General features: G+C 38.5%; 1 protein-coding gene across 7 annotated transcripts in view; it reads right to left on the reverse strand.

Moving 5' to 3' along the window:
* Window positions 1–22090, reverse strand: part of RAD51B (RAD51 paralog B) — a 549911-nt gene that overhangs the window by 527571 nt on the left and 250 nt on the right. For 3 of the 7 annotated variants that reach the window (XM_087819687.1, XM_087819686.1, XM_087819678.1), the window contains exons 1-5: window positions 21621–21718; window positions 19534–19645; window positions 18078–18191; window positions 13863–13979; window positions 1134–1270 (exon numbers count right to left, since the gene is read on the reverse strand). In XM_087819687.1, coding sequence (XP_087675813.1) covers window positions 1134–1270; window positions 13863–13979; window positions 18078–18191; window positions 19534–19617 — 452 coding nt within the window. In that variant the 5' untranslated portion in view covers window positions 19618–19645; window positions 21621–21718. Of the gene's footprint in view, window positions 1–1133; window positions 1271–13862; window positions 13980–18077; window positions 18192–19533; window positions 19646–21620; window positions 21721–22090 lie in introns of those variants that run through there. The other 4 variants (XM_087819672.1, XM_087819683.1, XM_087819689.1 and 1 more) reach the window with 4 other exon arrangements.

The raw sequence follows: 22090 nt of genomic DNA on the forward strand, positions 1-22090 counted from the left end.
CTCTCAGGTATACACAAAAGAATAGCATCTAAGACTATGTCAGATCTTTATAAGTCCAATAGGTTAAACAAATAAAAACAGACTATTTTCTGACTCATTCAGAACTCTGTCTGCTTAGCATTCCCTCTCCCCAAGGCAGTGCCTGAGTACCCGAGGGTTTAACACCAGGCTATACTATTATCTATTATCTGCAAAGTTTTATGTGTCAGTCATTGGATTTGGCTTTGAAGATACAAAGATATAACACAAACTCAAACTGCTGACAAACCAGTGCCACATACTTAGAAAGAATAGATAACCAAGAAATGTAGAACAGAGCAAATAAACTCTTAGGCAAAATAATCCATTTGGAACGTATCTGGTCAGGGAATATGCTTTGATTTAAACAGTATTCCTTGGGAGAAATAAGGGAGAGACCTGATTCATAATGACCTAATGAGGGAAGGATTCAAAGGACCACACCTAAACTATACCTTCACTAGTGTGATTGAATAGAATCAGTCTTTAGGTGAACAAGCTCTCCTGCTTATACACAGCAATCAGAGCAGGGAAGGATGACGACCAGACTTACTGTCAGGTGTGTACAAAAACACAAATGACTCAATGCCTCTCCCACAGAATGGTTAAAGGTCCTTTTCAAACCAAGGAAACCTTTTCTTTCCAAGCAGAGATACCCTTACTATCAGTGTGTTTCTTAGAATGAATACCATACTATTTCAAAGATCAAAGTGAAATACTTCTCAATCAATAAAATGTTTTGAAATTTGCAATTTTTCCATTCACTAATATTTTACTTCCACCTAGAAATTAGTTACAAAGTAGCTTACCTCTGTCTTTCTTATTAATTTTCCCTCTTCCCCATTTTCCACTTACAATTCTCCATCTTTCTTGAACTTCTTTCTTCCTGACTTTCTGCAAAACACACCTTACCCAGGAGCCCCACTTAAACCAATAAAGGAATAGAATAGATAACTACTCCCTCTGTCAATGTGAAAAGGCAAATTTCTTTAAAACAGTACCTAGCATTTGGTATTCCCCCCAAGAAAGAAAATGTTAACCTATCTGAAAATGTTACATGTATATATAAGTTACAAAACTAAAGAATTATCATGGAAAACAACAAAATCTCCTACCTTTCAGCACTAAATGCTGATTCTGTGTCAATGTACACAACAGCTCCTCCCAATCCTCCCATGCTGGTGGGTAAGGTGGCCAAAACACTCATCATTATACAAAACTGAGTTTTTCCACAACCTGGTGGGCCTGTAATCTAAAAAAAAAAAAAATTTTAAGTTATTTGTGTAAACATAACAAGCTAGTCAAAGCAAAATCCTTTAAGAACTTGCCACAAACACAGTCCAACTAAGCTAGATTCCCAGAGATGTCCACCGTATATAATGAATTAGCTTCTCCCCTATGCAGCTGGATTGGTACTGGCTATGGGCCAACCTTGGGAGAAATGAGAGAGTAGTCATCAAGTCATCCCTTGTGCTCTAGTTCATGGGAAAAACCTTGTTTAAGAAAGGCTGGTGGATTCATTTATACATTCACAACTTGTAGTTCTATACCTTTTCCTCATTAAGACATTTATAGAAAGATCTTGAAAATATTTAAGAGGCTTTAATAATTGGTTTAAGATTTGCTATGAATTGGCCTCTCAGAACAATTTTGTGCTACTCCCCTTAAAAGCTACTTTGATCTTTATTCTTAGGAGTAAAAGTACCAGGGGTGTGATGTATACAATTTACTATCAAATGGTTCAGCAAAAAAGTGTGTGTGTGTGTGTGTGTGTGTGTGTGTGTGTGTGTGTGTGTGTGTAAAAAGAGAGATAAAACAAATGTAACAAAATTCAACAACTGTTGAATCTAAGAGATTCATACTTTGAGATGTATGTTTTGAAACTTTAGTTGGTAGAGAAGTATTTCAAGGTTATAAAATTTGAAATCAAGACAATATAGATGGCAAAAATAGGAAATTAATCACATGTATATTCCAGCCCAACTGGAAGTAGTTAACAAATACTATTTGAATATGTTAAAAATATTCCCTTTAAACATATGTCACATTGGCTGTGGCATCCAAAATTTAAGAACCAAAACACTATCCTTTTTGTGAAAATGACACAAATAATGAATGTTTCTCAATAGGAAGAGGGAAAGGAGGAGGGAAGAAGATAAGAAAATCTCAGGTAGAGATGAAAAAGGTCTGAACTAAAACTGAGACATACTATAGATATAAAGAAACTGTCTCAGATACATCATGAGGTAGAAAGAAGAGATGACCCATGAGTCTAAATCATTAAGGCCAGTGATTCTCAAACTTGAGTGAGCATTAGAATTACCTGGCTACCTTGTCAACCAGCATCTCTGGTTTAGTAGGTCTGAGATGTGGCCTGAAAATTTATATTTCTAGTAAGTTCCTAGGTGATGCTAATGCTGCTCTACACTTTTGAGAACCACTGTTTTGGAATTTAGACTAAAGCTAAACTTCTTTTATCAAGGCTCCATATTAAAAAACAAAAGCTCACAAGTTAAAAACTATGTGCTGATTTATAATCTCAAAAATTGTGATTTACATTTAAGAAAAAATAGTTGCTACTACCAATAATAGTTTGCCAGATAATGAGTGATCAGTGAAAAGGGGTCTCCAAACTTATTTGATTCATACTCTGAAAAACCAAACCAAACAACCAAACAAAAATTTAGTATGGTCCTCCAATATATGCATATTTGTTATATACATACTATTTTATTAATATGTTCTATATGGTATAAAACATACATAAAATAGGGATTTAAAAAATAAAAGATTACAAGCATTAAAAATAGTTTCATATCTTCGTTGTGCGGAAGGCAGTTAGACAGACAGGAGCAGAGCAAAAAATGATGGGCCAGGTACAGAGGGTCACCAGGGAGGAAAGCCTCGGGTGCCTAGCAACAGACAAAACTGGGAAAACAAGGACCTTGCCCACAGGGTGACCTTTCCTTCCCTAGCATATCACTGATCATGTGGTTTAAACCCCCTGACCTTTCATATCTGTCCTGTGGTTCGAACCCTCTCTGACCTTTCCTTGGAGAAAGACAAAGGGACTGAAGAGTGGCCTCATGTGACTCCCACATGGGCCCCTGCATGACCACTCCCTTAAGCATTAACCCCCAGGGATGACATCTAGGCTGCAGTTGTGTTTCAGCTCCAGGCCCAGAAAAGCAGCAAAACCAGACAGAGGGATGCCATGGCTGACATCAGGACTAGATGCAATGACTAATGGCCCCCTCTCCTAGTGCCAAACAATCAGTGGAAACCATGACCCTAAGGGAACACACCTGGAAAGCTGATGAATGTTCCATTGAGATCCTCCCCGGGGCGTCCCAGAAATCCCTGCCTTTGGTGCCTTTGGAGAGCAGATAACAGCCTTCAAGATGAAGAACCCAAAGCGACTGTATCTATGGAAGAACCCAATGCAACCCTCTCTATGGAGGTCGCCCAAGCCTCTCCCCAGCCCCTCCCTCAGGTTCATTTTCTTTGCCTCTCTCTTTCTCCTGAGCTCCAAGGATCCTTCTTTTGCCTCTGTAACTTGTTTCCTGAGCCCATTTCTTCTACAATTCACTTCTTCTACCCTCTGTGACTTTCTAAATAAATTTTCTTTTGTAGTTTTAGTCTCAACTCTGAGTTCTTTCTTAGCCAGAACTCAAGTACCAAGGTCTGGTCTGACTCCACCAGTCTAACACCTGGTGCTGTCTCACCGCCAACAGTTGTACAGGTCTTTTCATGCTCATAAAAACTTATTAATACTTTTAGTGGAGGAATGATAATAATAAAAATAAATGAAATTATATTAAATATTGACTTAAATATTTTGTAATTCAGTGACTGAAATGTCAGGTCCTAAGTTCTGCTTATTTCAGCACTTAATTGTAATGGCTGTACAGTAGAGTAAGGGATAACTGCAAAAATGCAAGGACTGACATTAAAGTAATGTATGCTTTTGTCCTTACTAAATCAGTATTTTCGTTTTTCAATAAATTCCATCAGTTAGTTTTTGTTGAATTTTGGCTAATAAATTTCTGTCTTCTCTCCTATCAATTGTTCTTGCAAAATCAAAAGATATTGCATTTTTACAGTTTTAACAATTGGCTTAAAAATCAACTGAAACTACTGGAAGATTTTCAACAGTATAGAAAATATTATTACAAGTTTTCTGCAGTGTGCAAATAGCAAAGTTTTCACTAGACACACATATCTCTTATACCGAAAATCACATTACAAAAGAAACATTTCCAAGCAGGTACATAAAAAAAACCAACTTTCTCTGTATTTTAGTCTCTGTCTTTAAAAAGGCAATTACTTTCTCACTCTTTGTTAAAACGTCACCTTCACTTTCAAGGGATGGAGTAAGAGTATTCCATTGGTTGGTTGTTTTGTTGTTGTTTTGTTGTTGTTGTTAATAGTTTATTGATTTTTAGAGAAAGGAAAGGAGAGGGGGAGAGAGAAACATCGATCGGCTGCCTCCTGCACACTGCCTACCAGGGATGGAGCTGGCAGCCCAGGCATGTGCCCTGACCCCCAAATGGAACCGGCAACCTTTCGGTGCACTGGACGATGCCCAGCCAACTGAGACACACTGGCCAGGGCTGGTTGATTGGTTTTTAATCTACCTTGAAGTATGTAACATAGCCCCTTGTCATAAAGAAAAGGTCGGCAAATTTGACATATCTTGCCTTTTCATTTTAAAAAAATGCTTCACTCATCTTTAAATTCAATAACTCTTTTACAGTCTCTGCTGGGAGACAGCCAAAGAAGTTCTCATAACTCAGATGAATTTCATAGTCACTCCCCATCTCATTATAGAGTACGACAGAAATGCTATGCTTTACCAGACAGGTTTTTATAAATTAACAACACTGATACCATCTCTAAGCGCTCTTCACACATCTGACATCTAGATAAAAGTTAAATTTCATTATTTTTTCAGGTTTACTTAGTAGGTTAAAACATTTCAACATTAATAATTTTGAGCTTCAGATAGTTTAGCTCTGAACTCTAGCAGCCAAACCACAAAATTTCAAGTTGTGTTCAGTTCCCAGGTTCAGCCCCAATGTGGTTAGAAAGAGAGAACATGCCAAACCAGAATAGTCTAAGTTATTTGCTTCTTGGAAACTCAGAATGAATACAACGTTTACACACAGAAGACACCAGTAAAATACAATTAGCTTCAGATAGTTAGAGCCTGCATTTCAACACTGCCTGAGAAATGTAAAAGAACTGGAAGAAAACAACCAGTAGTGAAGATCACTCAAATATCAACAAGCAAATACAGAGTATTAATAATTGGTTTAATTGGCTTAATAACTGTTTAAAGAGGAAAGAGAATTATTCCTAAGGAAAGAAAGTCTAATTGTATTAGAGTAAAAATGAAGCCTAGTCCTTTTAATCTTAAATGAGATTAAATGTTTGAGATGAATGTGAAACCCAGACCTGTTAGAACCTAAACTCTCACCAAGTTCATTCTCCCCACATTCAGGATAGGGCCACCTTCCAACCCAGTACTTTGCAGAAGACAATTTAAGGACTGCCTGGTTCTGATCTGAGAAAAAAGCATATGAAAACTTCTTTTTTTTCTTTAACAACCACCCCAAACCTCCAGCCCCCAGCCAGCATCTAACTATTTGTCTCCATTTGCTCTACAATTATGTAGAAATATGATTAGGTCTTCAGACCTATAGAATTCATTTTAAAAATAACTAACTCTCTAAATCCTAAAACGAATGAACACAAAACAAACAAATAAAAAGCTAACGATCTCAGGTAGCACATTGCCTTGTAACAGAAACACTGATCTTAAATTACTTTACATCAACATGTGGAAGATTTTCTCTCCACCAGTCCCTCTTATTTCATACTGACAACTGCTGTTTTTAAAGTGAAAGGGAAGGGAGGGGAAAAGAAAAGGCAGGGGAACAAGTCAGGAAGAAAGCAGGAGGACACAGAAATGACAAGGACCCCAAGTTTCACAGCAAAAATAAATACTGAACACTATTAAGGGATATAATCATTTGTTTAACAAGCAATCAACACGTGCCATATGAAAGACTCTGCAAACCCTTTACGGAGAAAGATGTTAAATCAGCAAGTGAGTGAAAAATTGGGAACTATAATCCAATCAAGCACATGTGCTAAACTTCTACATTAGGACAGAGGCCAGACTGTCCAGCCTTTCAGAACACTGGGTAGCAGATGACAGTCAAGGAAGGCCAGTTAGAAATCTCTCCCTAGTTTTCCTGCTGCTGCTTTTGTACATAGAGATGACCTGAACCTGACTGCAGCCTGAAGGAGACGAGACCCACCTTGACCGACCTGCAGACCTATGAGCAAGAAAAATAAATTTTGCTGTTGTTGTAAGCAGTTTAAGCAACCAAAACTGACTAATAAAACAGGTATGTCCGACACTTCACTGTTTATGCATTTCTTTACATGACTGGCCCTTGTAGGCATCTGAGTTTGCAACCCCTGTGATCCTGTAGGCCACAGCTAACTCTGCCAGTGAGAAAGAAAGAGATCTGTCATAGTCAACTGTTCCGAGGAAAGACTGAGATGCCAAAATAGGACTCTGTTATCTTGCCTCTACCTTTTTGGGACGGGACAGTCATTTCCAAAGCAAAACTGCCCCACCCAAGGAGATCACCAGGTCTCCTGCAATCGTGAACAAAGCAAAGAAACACAAGTAACTAGAAACGTGCTCCACTGTTTCTCATCCCTTAGACGAGCAAGGATCTAACCACGACTCCTGGCTGCTACAAAGCTTGGCGGTGCTTCCCCGGTTTACTCCTCCAGAGGCACTCTTAAGCTAAGATGCGCAGACGGTCCACCTCTTGAGTTTGGGCCAGTTCTCCAGGGCTGTAATCTCTGGATTACAATATGAAAATACTTTTTTTGATGATCCCCTTAAATACAATCTTCAAGTTTCCTAATCACATTAGCATCTTTGTCATGTACTCTCAGCAGGGGTGATATTAACCCAAGGAAGAGGTTTGGTTTTTATTGGGGAGGGGCTAATTTTACTTTCTTTATGTATAAAGCACATAAACTGACATACAGTGTATGTGTGGTATTCAAATCTCCTGGTGGGGGTGATTAAGGAAAAAAAGTCTATAAAGCTCCTTAGGGGGCAGTAATGAAAAAGGGACTGGGAAACACTGGCCTGATCTCTGTCACCCTCCTACGGCGAGATCACAGGGTTTGATCTCCACGTAACTTAAACTTCAAATGTATCTTTGCCACCAATCCTCAGTTATAGCAGATGCAGCATGATCTGCTTGTATAGTCCACAGTGAGGAACGGGGTGCTCTCAGGGAAGGGGATGCACCCCTGGGTCACTCCCATCAGTGACTGGATTTCTCCCCCGCTGCTTCTGCTTTTGGCGGAGCAGCACCTCCCCAGCTCCATGTTTAATCTTGGTGCCGAAAGTGAATATACACAGATTTGGTGAAGTTCATACAAATCAAAACCAGTGATAAATAAATTAGGGGATTTCAAAGTCAGCGTCAACAACGAGCAGCCATACAAATGACAGCAGAGTGTTCCGGGTTTAGTCTTCCCCTCAGTCATCTCCAGGCCACTCTACGCTGACTCAGCCGGCGGCCTGGTCCCTCACCGCCGCGGACCCGCCTTCGGCCTGATCTCCGGGACTCTAGACTTGACCTCTTGGCCAGAAACAAAGCTCACGCAAAGCAACTCATTAGACAACTCCATCGGTATCTGTACTAGTTCTCTATCGCTATGTAACAAATGACCACAATGGTGACAGTTTGAAACAGCGCCATTTATTACCTCGGTTCTGTAGGTTGGCAGTCCTGACGGGCTGGCCTGGGCTCGCGGCTCCGTCTCACAAGGCCAAAGTCAAAATGTCAGCTAAGTTCCTGTCTGGGGCTGGGGGAGTGAAGGCAGAGTATCACCTTCCAAGCTCGTTCAGGTGGCTGGCAAAACCCACTTCTCTGAGGTTGTGGGTCTGAGCTCCCTGTTTCCCTTTGGCTGTCATTTGAAGGCTGCTCACTGCTTCCAGAGGCCACCTACATTCCTTCCCACAGGGCCGCTTCCACCTTCATGTTTTGGATCCTCAGGTTTTGAATCCTTCTGGCTTTCCCTTCTCCTTTAGCCAGAGAAAGCTCACTGCTCTTAAGGGCTCATGGGCTCAAATTGGAATAATCTCCCCCTATCTTAAAGTCAGTCGTGCCATATAACACACCATAATCGTGGGAATGACATCTCATCATATTCACAGGTTCCGGGGACCACAGCAGAACATATGTGGAAGGACATGTTAGAAATTCTGCCTACCACAAAGTCTCAAGGAAGAGAGGGGCAATAAATTAAACACACACACGCTCATGCACATACACATATATGCACAGACATATATAAACACGCATGCAGGGTGATAGCCAGCCTCTAGGAAGGCCCCTGCGATCCTGACTTTGGAACTCAGCCCTCCCACACTGTCGTGGGTACGTGCCTGTGAGTAACAAAATTCAGCAGAAGTGATGGTCTGTAACTTCAAGGCTAAGTCATAAAAGACTGAGTCATTTCCACTTTGTTTTCTTAGATCACCAATTCTAGAGAAAGTAGCTGCCATATCATAAAGACATTCAAGCAGCCTTGTGGAGAGGTTCATGGAGCCAACAAATGAGTCCCCTGCTGTCAGTCAGGACCAACCTCCCAGCCACACGCGGAAGCCACCTGGAAAGCACCACCCCGCCTGGTCACGTTTTCAGAAGGCTGCTGCCTCAGCCAGTATCGTGACTATAATCTCATGGGACCGTAACTGGAAACACCTAGCAGAGCTGCTCCTGAATTTCTGACTCATAGACACTGTGAGAGAAATAGTTATTGTTGTTTTTAGGCACTAAGCTTTGAAATGATGTGTTAAACAGCAACATACAACAAAAATAATATTTAAGTACGTAGATATGTAGACACTGGAGATGTACAACTTTAAAAACATAAGAAAAACACTCCTAAAGTAAAAGAATCACTGATGTTCATTAATAAAAAATCAATTAAGTAGAAAAATCATATTCCTTAAATATACTATTTCAATGATTTTAAAAAACAAATGGCATGCGAATGAAAATAACACTGTAAAATAAATACTCTCCCCTGCAATAGCAATAACATTAGAAGTTCCCAAAGTTTAGGTTATTCCAAGATCAAAGGGGAAAGTGTAAGAGAGGCAGCAGGAACCAAAGCATTATAGTAAACAAACACCATGGAAGCGCCAAAAAATAAATAAATAAATGCAAACAAATTCTTTCATTCAACTAATGGTTATTAAGTACCTTCTTCATGTCACAATACTGTGGATGTAATAAGAAGAAAAAGACATAATCCCTGCCTACTTGGAATTTGTTGTCCAATGAGGAAGATATACATTAACTAATTACACAAACAGCAAAACCGTCATGGTGGCACGTGCTACACAGAAGAACCATAGCACATGGTTCAGGTCTCCAGGAATATAGGACGATTCCAAATGTGTTAATTAACATAATAAAATAGCTCAAAATATATAAAGTAAAAAATAATAGAACTACAAGTAAACTTGTCAACTCGACAATATAATGGACTATTTTAACAGGCTGATCTGATAGATTGGACGACACCTAAATTTTAAAGTTTGAGAGCTACCACTAAGAAAATGAAGAAACAAGCCAGAGACTGGAAGAAAATAACTGCAAATCATATATCTGGTAAAGGACTTTATATACCCAGAATATATAAAGGACTTTTATAACTCAATAACAACAAAATTAACAACCAACTAAAAACATACGCAAAAGATTTGAATAGACATTTCACTAAAGAAAGTGTATAAATGGCCAATAAGCACATGACTAGGTGTTCAGTATCATTAGTCATCAGAAAAATGCAAATTAAAGCCACAATGAAACACAACTGCACACCCGCTAGACTAGATAAAATCAAGAAGATTTTACTGTCTTGGTAAGGATGTGGAGAAACCACCATCATGTACTGCTGGTGAGAATGTAAAATGGTACAGCCTCTTTGGAAAGCAGTCTGACAGTTTCTTAAATATTAAACACACACCTATCATATGACCTAGCCATTCTATTCCTAGGAGTCCACCCAAGAGAAATAAAAACCTATGTTCACACAAAGACATGTCTGTGAATGTTCACAGTAGCATTACTCCTGATGGACAAAAACTGGAAACAACCCAAGTGTCCATCAACTAATGAGGGGATAAACAAAATATGCCATAGCCATACAATAGAATACTTTTCAACTCTTAAAAGAAAAAATTACTAATACATGTAACAAGAGTGATGAATCTAAAAATAGCATGCTATGTGAGAGAAACCAGATACAAAAGACTACACATTATATGATTCAATTTATATGAAATGTTTAGAAAAGGCAAATTTATTAAGACACAAAGCTGGGGTGCCTAAGGCTAAAGATGGAAGCAGAGACTAACTACAAATGGGCACAAGGGAATATTTTAGGATGACGGAAATGTTCTAAAACTGGATTGTGGTGATGATTTAATATAAATTTACTAATTGAATTATATAGTTACAATGGTTGAATTTTAAAGTACTTAAATTGTACCGTAATAAAATTATGTTTTTAAATAGTCAAATGACTTATGAAAAGATATTTAAGCTCACTAGAAATCAGGAAAATGAAAACTAAGATCACAAAGATGGGCAGAAGTTAAGAAGTCTGATAATACCAAGACAAGACAATTTGGAGCAAGAGGAATTTGTGCACATCCGCTCGTAGGAACATAAACAGTCACAACCACTCAGAAAAACAATTTGCACTGATTCTGCAAAGTTACACATGCACATACCCTATAAGCAGCAAATCACTCCAAAGTAGATATCCTAGATAGGGGCCAGATAGTAATATTTTAGGCTTTGTAGACCATGATGTCTCTGTCACAACTAACTCAACTCTGCCTTGTAGCCACAGACAAAATGTAAACAAATGAACATAGCTGTGTTACAATAAAACTTAATTTACAAAAACAGGCAGTGAGCCAAACCTTACCACTGGGCAGTAAGTAGTTTGCCAATCCCTGTCCTAAAGAAATACCTGTACATGTGATCCAGGAGACATATGTAACAGTTTCACAGAACTTGTTTACATTAGTAGCAAGTGGGAAGAAACCAATATGTTCACTCACAAGAGAAGGGGTAAATGAATTGTAGCCTACTTTCAAAATGGAATATGATACAACAGTGAATTGTACTCTTGCTACCGGCAACAACATGGATAAATATTAGAAAACAATGCTAAGTGAAAGAAGCAGATAGAAGAGATATGATAGGATTTGACCACAAATATATGATTTAATAGAGCTCAAAAATACACAAAACTAAATACAATGATATATCTCTTGTGTACATAGGTGGTAAAGGTTATCAGAGGGAGGAAAAGTAGAGGAATGGTAGAAATTCAGGATAGAGGTTACCTCCTAACAGAAGGCCAAAGATCAGGGAGGAGACTACAGTCAGTTTCAATGGTTTTGGTATTGTTCTGGTTCTTATACTGGGTATTGGGCTCATAGGAGTTCACAACTTACACTTGCAAGATATACTTAATTATGTATACATAAAATAAATACTAAAATTTTGTTTTTTAATAAATACACAGAGATACTCCCTGTATTCGGCTGAAAATCCCAAGAAGATTGAAAAGGTTACCTGTAGCTGAAACAGAAAGTAGAGAATTTGCCACTAATAAACAGTCAGAGATTTATATTCCAATTCAGCCAAGTAGCTCATGATGAAACACTTAAATGGCTTGTAATTACCACTTAGATTCAAAAAGAATTAATAAAAAGTAAGTGAAAATATTGAAAATTACTCTAAAACTTAAAAAGTAAGAAGTAGTGCCCTAGCCTGTTTGGCTCAGTGGTTAGAGAGCCGGCCTACGGGCTGAAAGGTCCCAGGGTTCGATTCTGGCCAAGGGCATGTACCTCATTTGCAGGCTTGATCCCCAGCCCAGTCCAGGCACATGTGAGAGGCAACCAATCAATGTGTCTATCTCACATTGATGTTTCTGTCTCTCTCTCTCTCCCCCTTCCATTCTCTCTGAAAAGCAATGGAAAAAATATCCTCAAGTGAGGTTTAAAAAAAAAAAAAAGTAGTTGTTAATCTTCCTGATGTTCAATTTTTTGTTATTTAAATAAATTTATAACTGTGTGTCACTATTGTTATAAACTTATTTGAGTAAAGGTCCAGCTAAATGACAAAAAGATTATATAAAACAGGATTCTGGCACCATCTGGTGGTAGTACTCTGCAACTGCAGGTTCTAAATTTGTTTGCTTTTAACTATGTCTCTATTGATTTCAATAAATATATCTTTATTGGAGGGAAAGGGAGAGAGAGAGCAATATCAATGATGAGAGTCATTGATTGGCTGCCTCCCACACGCCCCCTACTTGGGATCAAGCCTGCAACCCAGGCATGTGAACTGACCAGGAATTGACCCAAAATCTCCTGGATCATAGGTTGATGCTCAACTGCTGAGCCACACTGGCCGGGCTAATTTTTTTTTTTTAAGATAACTTCATTCATTCATTCATTCATTCATTCATTCATTCATTCATTTACAAGCTATCTAATAGGCAAATACTAGGCATAGTGCACACACATTTTTAAATCTTTCTTCAAAGACATAAAATAAGGTTTATTATCTAAAACAGGGTTTTAGATCTTTCTGGGGGAAAATTTACAGTAAAATTTATGATTATCATAATGTAAGAGTCTGCTCGTGTTGAGAAGTTTGTTTCAAGTATCTATATTCCTGGAACTCTCAGGCAAGAAGTACCTCAGCAGTGTATTGGAAAATATAGTCTATCGATTCACCGAATCAGTACCACTGAGCACACCAATGTAGTTTTCAAGGAAAAGAACTGTGGTGGTTTTTAAATGTCTTCAAATTCTTTCTTGACACTTCTTCTTTCAAAGGGTAGAGCCTAATTCTCTTTCCTTGAACATGGGCTGGACTTACTGGCTCATTTCAAATGAAGACAACATGACAGAAGTGATGATGTGTAACTTCCACAGTTAAATCATCAAAGGCATCACCACTTCCATCTTGCCTTCTTTTGGATCACTCATCCAACTGTTGCAAGTCAGCCCTCATGTCATGAGAGGACTCAAGCAGCCCATGGAGAGCCCACCTGGGAAGAAACTATGACCCCCTGTCAACACCAGCACCAACTGGCCAGTCACATGAGTGAGCCCCCCAAAATAACTGCTAGCCCCACCAAGCCTCCAGACACTGCATTCCTTGCCAAGATCACCAAGCTACGCCATTCCCAAAGAAACAAAACCAGTAAGTGATTTTTGTTGTTTTAAGCTACTTAGTTTTGAGGTAATTTGTTCTGCAACAATATATAACTAATACCTATCACTTCCTGGGACCAAATTCTATCCACAACAGGAAGTAAATATAGCTCATTTCAGTTTAGTACTATAATTTGCCCACATGTTAATACATTTTCAAATTTTCTTCCCTTATATATTAAGTAGTGGTCCTTTTTGAATTTCTCCAAATTGTTTGGTATTATTTCATAATATTCATCACTTTCTAAGTTAATTCAAAAAAACGGCAACAAAGGAGACAGGCCAGTCAGTCAACAAGGGGTTTTTTTAACATCTTCTTGCAGAGCAACTATACTAGACACTGAGTAGAGAACCATGCCCTGAGGTGGTTATAATTTAATTCAGATTAATATTCATGAAAGAATGTGGTTTTTTAACTAAACTTTTACCCAGGCTCTGAAAGTAATAGGGTAATGGAAGAAGGTTGGGAAAGTGTCTCCTTTACCTCTGTGAGGGATCCGCAAGCTACACCACCATGCAGGGCTTCATCCAACGCAGAAAGGGTTGTAGGTAAGAATGTTGGCGCAAGAGCAGCAGACCTCTGTGCCTTTATCTCATAAGCCTGAACGAGAAAAAGATTAAGTTCTTTTCAACCTCCATATCTACTCAAAAACATAAACCAACTCCAAACCTCAAATTTTGGCAACTAAAACGCCAATTCCATCTTTTTATCCTGTTATTTATTTGTTCAACAAATATTTGCTTTTTGCCAGGGACTGAGGTAGATTACAGGGATATGACTGAACAGACAAAGCCCTTCCCCTCACAGTACTTATAGTCAACCATCAGGACTAGAAACTGGGCAATTACCGTACAGTTAATAAAAGATACTGTGATAGAGAAAGTGGAGACAAAGACAGTTCACCTGGCCTGGACTCTGTGATCCGGGAAGACTTCACAGAAGAGCTGGACTAAGCCAACGTCTGAAATAGCTGTTAGGCAAAGGAAATGTGCATGTGCCTGCCAAAGAGAGTGTACAAGGAAAGGGCAAGAAGCAATAAAGGGAGGAAATGGAAACTAACAAAAACTACAAAAAATAAAGTTCATTTAGAACAGATGAAAGATGGAGTGTGGTCATGGTGTGGCAAGCAATGAGGCTGGAGAAATAAGCAGGGGCCAAATCATAAAGAGCCTTGTTGAAGTTTGGAGTTTATGCCAAGAGAAACAGAGTGACATGATCAAGTTATCATTTCAAACCGAGGTTGGTTTGTGAGGAATAGCTATAAGGTAGGTGTAGTAGGCTGAGGTATATCCACATCCTATCCTTGGAACTTGGGAATGCTACCTTATTTGGAAAAAGGATCTTTGCAGATGTGATGAATGTGATTACATGCCTACTAGTAATGCATGAGAACACTTGCCTCTTGCAGTCTCTACCATTAAAAATTTCATTTTTATGAATGAAATTTTATGAATGAAATGAAACCATAACAATGCATTCATTCAATAAATTAGAGTGCCTACTACCTGCCATATACTATGATTGTCTCTGGGAATACATGGTAAACCAAATAGAAAAAGTCTACCCACGTAAAATTTATAATTTAATAAATCTGTATCTTAAATCCAAGGCTCTTTTGCCCCTGTGAGGATGTAGGAAGACATGCATATTAATATTTATGATCCATAAATGTGCCCTCTCTTCTCTCTCTTCTCTAACCTCACCTATTGAATTCTTATTTCAGTTAAACCATGGATACCACACAATTTTTTAAGGCTACATTCGGGCACATAAAATAATTAGAAAAGCTACAGTCAAAGTTGTGTGATTTGCATCTGATTCAGAAATACGTGTTTATTGCCCACAATCTATCATCAGGCATTGTTAGGAGGACGTGGGGAGACTTTATCGAACATGAAAAGGCAGCCCAATCTGTCAGCATTAAAGTGCTTCATTTGCAACTGTAAGTATAATTACTAGAATAATAGATTTGATGACTCTCAGGAAGAGAGCAAAATGAACTAAAAAAACAAGGCTCCAGAAATAATAGTATGTTCATAAAGGAGACAACAAGTAATACTGTGCTATGACATTCCACCAGCTTTTCTTCTACTTTGGTGGTTGCTTCCTCTCAGATTCATTATTGTCCAAGCTCATCTTTAAATGTTGGCTTCACTCAGGACTCGGTCTTGGGTATACTTAACTTCCAACTGTATATACTTTCTAGGCAATTCATGCAGTCCCATGGCTTTGACGACTATATTCACACTGCCGACTCCCAAATGCACACTTCTAGTGTCTACGGACCTCTCCTCCAAGATCCGTGTCCAGAGATGGGGCAGGGCGAAAGCAGGTTTACAGTGTGAGTACACAAACACAGGGTTATTCTTGTATTATTTATTCATTATTGTATTATTTTCCATACAAACAACTGTAAACCTGCTTTTGTCCCACCCTGCATTTAACTTCCTACTTCGCATCTCCCCTCAATGTTTCACAAGCACCTTAATTTCAACAGGTACTAAATTGAATTCTGATCTGCCTTCCTCAAACCTGATCCTCTTTCAGTCTCCCTTATCTCAGGAAACAGTACCACCCAGTTTCTCAAGGCAAAAATCAAGGAATCATCTTGATACTTCCCTGTACTCACACCACCCATCTACAATCACCAAATCCCATTCATTCTACCTCTCCTGTCTCTCTTACATTAATTGACATGATACCAACTACATGAACCCCACACTAATAAACCATGTCACAATCACTTTCTGCCCAGAATATATTAATAGGTACCTAACTATTCTTCACAAATATTTTCCTGTTCTTTTTCAATCACTTGTCCTATGTCCAAGATTGAGTTTCTGAAAACACATATTAGATTACACCCTTTTGTGGCTTCTCATTGCTCCCAGAATAAAGTCCAAAATCCGTAACATTGTCTGCAGGCCCAATGATCTGACTCCTGCTTGCTTCTCCGACTCCATCTCCCGCCATCTCTTCCTCACGGCGCGTCCCATTCCCACCAGCTTGACTTTATGACCATGCCAGCACCACTCTGCTTCTCTTGGCAGAGCCTCGGCATTTGCTGGTCCCACTGCCTGCAAACTCTTCCCGCTCGCCTCCTTTACTTATCTCTCTCCAATTCACCCTTCAGGCTTTGGCCTACGTGTCACTTCTTGTGGGAGCCCTTCCCTAAATTAAGTAATGTCCCCTGTTACTACGTTTCAAAGCTCCTTGGAGTTTTCCTTCATAGGACTTATCACTACTACCATTAACTAAATATTTACGTACTTATGTCTAATGTCTGACTTCTCCCACTAGACTATAAGCTACAGGAAGGCAGACACTTTATCAATCTTCACTACAGTATCCCCCCAGTTCCTGACAAAGCGCCTGACACGTGGCTGGCCCTCAGTGAATACTGGTGGAAAGAGTAACTGACTGAATAAATAAATAGGCAAAAAAAATCTTTCTTGAAAGAAAAAACTAAGGCTAAGCCAATGTTACGGCAGGACTCAAATCTAAAGATGAATTCTTGAATCGGCATTTGGAACGAATGGTATTAAGATTGCAGCTGAAGTGGTGATGTGTGGAGATGAAAGTGAATTTCCTGCCCATGCTCTCTTATTACCTAACTAGAAACATGCCATAGATATTGAATGAATAGAATGACAGAGGCCAAATTAAAAGGTTTTCCTGGTGTACTTTACAACCTTTAAAATAGTAACAGGTTATTTTGAATCTAGCCACAGAATCATCTCATACTATTTTAACTCTAACTTCTCCAGTAAAACAAAGTGAGCCGTCCAAAGCGACGAGATCAATGACAACACCAAGAGTGGTACCAAACCCTAACTCCAATTCTAATTCTCCTACCTGCTCTGCCTTTAAGGTACTTCTTCAGATCGCAAGCTAAAGCTGAACAAAAGAAAATACTTTCCCCGTCCATTGTTTCAGAAATCTCAAAGGACACTTTCTACTTCGTAGGACTGCACTCTACTTTATTGCTCAGTGGTGACCAAATTCCAATATGAGAGGGTAAAGTAATTAATTTACAATCCACATAAATAAATACATTTGCAAACATTGAACAGACTTTTAGGCAACTCTTATTCTGGGAAAACAATATCTTCTCTACCATATATCAAACCTACACTTTGAAAAGCTAAAGTCATGAGACAGAAAATAGGAAAAAATAGTACAACTTGATGAGGGCTTGTTATAAAGGACTTTAACTCTTTTCAAAAGTGAGGATAAGTTTTTAAATATTATTTATTCAACCAATAAGCAAGTAGAAGTCTACTATGTGTACTTTATGATGTAAAGTAAGTGGTGATGGTAAAAGTTAGTATTATAGAGATAGGGGAATTCTAAAATTAAAAGTAACCATAAAGGTCCACATATCCTACCCAAAAAAAACAAAAGAGAAAGATGACCTTTTGAAATATCACTTTCAGCTACAAAGAAAAAAACTTTCTGTTGTCCCCTCATTCCTGTAATTAGAAACTATCTCCCATGAGCTTATAAACTACATTAAATTTTTCAAATATATTCTCATTAGAAGGCTAACTCTAGTGTAGGAGTCAATATTTTTGAGGTACTCATCTCTTTTTGCTTTTGTCTCATCTCAAAAAATTATTTTAAATGATATGAAGAATCATTTCAAAATAAAAAATTATAATCACATCATCATAATAATAATAAAAAATATATATATACCGTTTGCATCTGTGGGGCACAGGCCCTGCTCACCACACATAGAAGTTCATGGACGCCTCGATAACTAAGGCCAGTGATCTTCATAAGCTCCAGTGGGGAAAGACATAAAAAGTCCTAAAGAGACATAAAGAGAATATTTTAAATATATATGATGTAACAAAGATATTGGAATTAAAAGGAAAATTTCAACTGATACTGTCCAAGTATAGATAAAAATAAATTTTATTGCAAATCAAAGATTTATGTATTCCTCATAGTACTTTCCCCTCAAAATATGCCTTAACTAAAAGATACGATGATAGTCTTATGTTGCAATTATCCATTTTAGTTAGCACGTCCCAGAAGACACACAGAGTAACATCACAGAGCAGCAGCATCCAGCCCATGTGTATATATATGAGCACTCCACTTGTACATGAAAGAGCTTAGACACAAATAGATGACCAGAAAGTGTCAGGTTGAAACGGGTTTCTTCCTAAGTTACATGAGATCATGTGGAGGAAGTATTTGATAATTGACGGAGAATAGAACTGACTACGGAATGAAATGTTAAATTACATACTTTTAAGAGTGCTTCAAAGTATGAACATGAGGTTTACTAAATGTATAACAGAGGAACCAAAAACACCTTTAACATACAAAGCAAATTTTTTTTAATTGCAGCATGTACTGAAAGTCTGCCTTACTAAGGATTAAGTCCCAATCTAAAACCTTAAATTTCATTTAACCCAAAAGAGATTTGCCTCATTGCTGTGCTTAAAAATGTAACATCTTCTCTATACATTTCTCTCCTTCCATCAATAGGAAAATGATCCTAACTATTAGGATCTCTTACTTTCAAGAGAAATTATCCATTTTGAATACCATCTCCTCATTCAAGTCAAATTTCTCAAGTAACTACAAATTTTCTTTTAAGTACATAAAACTTCCCTAAAACCCCAAATAAATGCTACTTTACCTTATGCCATGAGCATCCTTCTCCCCAAAGTGCAAAAATATGGAACCTGAATCACTGAAATCATATTTGGAAATGGAACCTAAGTAGATTGTCATTTAAAATTAGTCTGTGGAGAAACACCATCATTTATCTTTTTTTTTCTATAAACCTAGTTTTCATATTTCAGGTCTAGTTAAGAGTTATTAAGGTATACTTAAAATTAATTTGTACTTAAAGTTTCTCATTGAAAACAAATTAAATAGCCCTGGCTGGTTTGCTCAGTGGTTAGAGCGTCAGCCTGTGGACTGAAGGCTCCCGGGTTGCGCTCCAGCTGAGGGCACGTGCCTGGGCTGCGGGCTCGACCCCTGGCCCCGGGGTGCGTGCGGGAGGCAGCCAATCAATGTGTCTCTCTCACATCGATGTTTCTCTCTCTCTCTCTCTCTTCCACTCTCTCTGAAGAGCAATGGAAAAAATATCCTTGGGTGAGGATTGAAAAAAAAAAATTTAAATAAATTTTACCTTACAGGTAACGATCTGATGTCTGTTCAGACGGTCACACAGCTCTTGTGATAAACCCGCTCGTCTCAGTTTCTTGCTACCCATGGCTCCAGATGCAGGGGGGGGAATCCACCTTGAAAAAACATTGGAGAATAGCGTAAGTGATAATAGGTGGCTACTATCCGAAACACTCTATGTAACAAAAAATTCTTCAAATTTTTCCGTGTGAATAAAATGTATAGTATTTAAAATATTACAGATAAAATAAAGGAAAGCTATAGAATCTTTCTAAATGTTTTAAACAGGGGAGACAACTGTTTGGCAAACATACACACAGAAAACAACACAAGAATATACAGTTCACACCATTCTTTGATAGTTATTACATGAATATAATAATACCACTTGACATTTGTAAATCATCTTGAGATTTTCAATGCAGTTATAAATTTGCATGTGTAAATAACCTTCAAGGCATATTTCGAAACACCACTCCTAGAAAGTCTTTACTTTCATTGCACTGTAACCATAATACATTTGTTGAGCATCTACTATACCAGGCACTGTTGCTATACATAAATTATCACATTTAATCTTCTCAACAGCCCTGTAAGAAAGGTTATTCATCCCATTTTTGCATGTGAGAGAACAAAAGCCTGAAAAGCTTAGCTATTCTATTGTCACCAGAAAAAGTAAATGGTGGTTCCAGATTTCAAACCCAGGAAATCTGACTTGAGGTCTATCCTAACCATTGCACTCTATTCCAAGTCCACAATCATATTTATCTTCGTTTTCTATGAGCCAGAGCAAATCTTCAGAATAAAATGAGATTTTATTATTCCAGGTGTTATTTACAAGCTGAATTGTTGATTATTATACTAGCTGCCACATTCCCATATACTATTACATTTCACTCTTGTTGAACCTTGTTAGGGCTAAATGAGGCTCCTGAAATAACTGCCTTTAGAAAGCTAAAATAGAATCACTGTGATTCCCTTGATAATGTATGCAAAGGAAAGGCTGTGTATTTTATTGAGATGGCAAAATATTTTCTGGATAGAGTAGAAACAGGAACCCTTCATTGTTCCTGGGGCTAAAGCAATATAATTATCAGAAAAGTAAAATTTTGAAACAAAAATATATACCAAGAATGTAGATATTTATTTCCAATACCAGGACCCAAATTTCTATTTAACATCTAAATTCTCTGAATCAGATTGAATATCTGTGTATCAGATTCTCTCTCTTTCACACACACACACACACACACACACACACACACACACACACACACACACACCCCTCCCACAAACACAGAATGCATCCCTCTCATTTCTTTTAATGGGAATTTGTCAGTATTCATTTCTGTTTTCCCAGTAGGAAGTTTACTAAGTCACATGTCATATGTGCTATGTCATTGCCTAGTGTCTTTACAGATGGGGTAGTTCTGGGCAATGACACCATTTAGACTAATAAATTCAATCAAAAAAGAGAACTGTAAATCCCAAACTACCTGGACTTTAACAGTGACCAACTCTGCTATCTCTGCCTTTATTAGGGCCACTCCCATCACTTTCCTGGACTATTGCATATTGCCTCTGGTTACTCACTGCCTCACCAAAAAATAAAAATAAAAATTTTTAATTCCATTCATTTGCTCCTTCTGCAGGCACTTTTTATTTTATTATTATGTTTTTTAAATCCTCACCTGAAGGTATATCTACTGACTTCTAGAGAGAGAGGAAGGGCAGAGAGAGAGAGAAATACTGATGTGAGAGAGAAACCCCCCCCAACACACGCACCCCAAACAGAAATCGAACCTGAAACCCTTTCGGTGCAGGTTCACGAGACGACCACGCTCCAACCAACCAAGCCACCCAGCCAAGGCCGCAGGCCCTGTTTTAGCACACACTCTGCTAAGTTCTGGGGTACAATAATCAGTTAAGCATATTCCCTCCACTTTGGCAATTCACAGTAAAAGATGAAAAGAGCTGTATACAAAAATAACTACAGTCATGCAATAAGTATTGTCGTTGGTATTTAAATGTGCTATGGACAGGAAAGCGCACCAAACTGGCTTGCCACAATCCTGCTCTGCATGTGTGTACCTGCGCTCACGTGCATGGGGAACGAGGGAAGATATTCAGCCCTGGAAATTGAATCCTCTCCTCCTCATCAAGAAAAAAAACTCCTCCTGTTAGATGTTCAATGAAAAATTATTAAGTAACAATAATAGCTAATATTTATTGAGCCCTTATTATGGTCCATACACTGTTCCAAGGGCTTCAGATGTCTTACCCCATTTTTCAGATTAAAGATAGAGGCACGGAGTTGAAAACGTTCGCAGTCTAACAAGCTAGCAGCGTATGAAGGGGTCCGCGTTCGAATCCAGGAACCTGACTGCAGACCCCACGCCATTCTCCACCTCTCCTGCAACACCACCTGAAGGCGGGCAGACCCTAACCTTCCCTGAATCACGGCTCCCCCCGCCTGGATCCCCAAACTGCCCGGAAGTAAAAGGGGGGGTGGGCGTCAAGAGGCGAAACCACCCCAGAGTCCCCTAAAAAGAGCTTTTTCA

The sequence above is a fragment of the Miniopterus natalensis genome, chromosome 1, assembly GCF_054644295.1.
Source record: "Miniopterus natalensis isolate mMinNat1 chromosome 1, mMinNat1.hap1, whole genome shotgun sequence".
NCBI classification, from domain to species: domain Eukaryota; kingdom Metazoa; phylum Chordata; class Mammalia; order Chiroptera; family Miniopteridae; genus Miniopterus; species Miniopterus natalensis.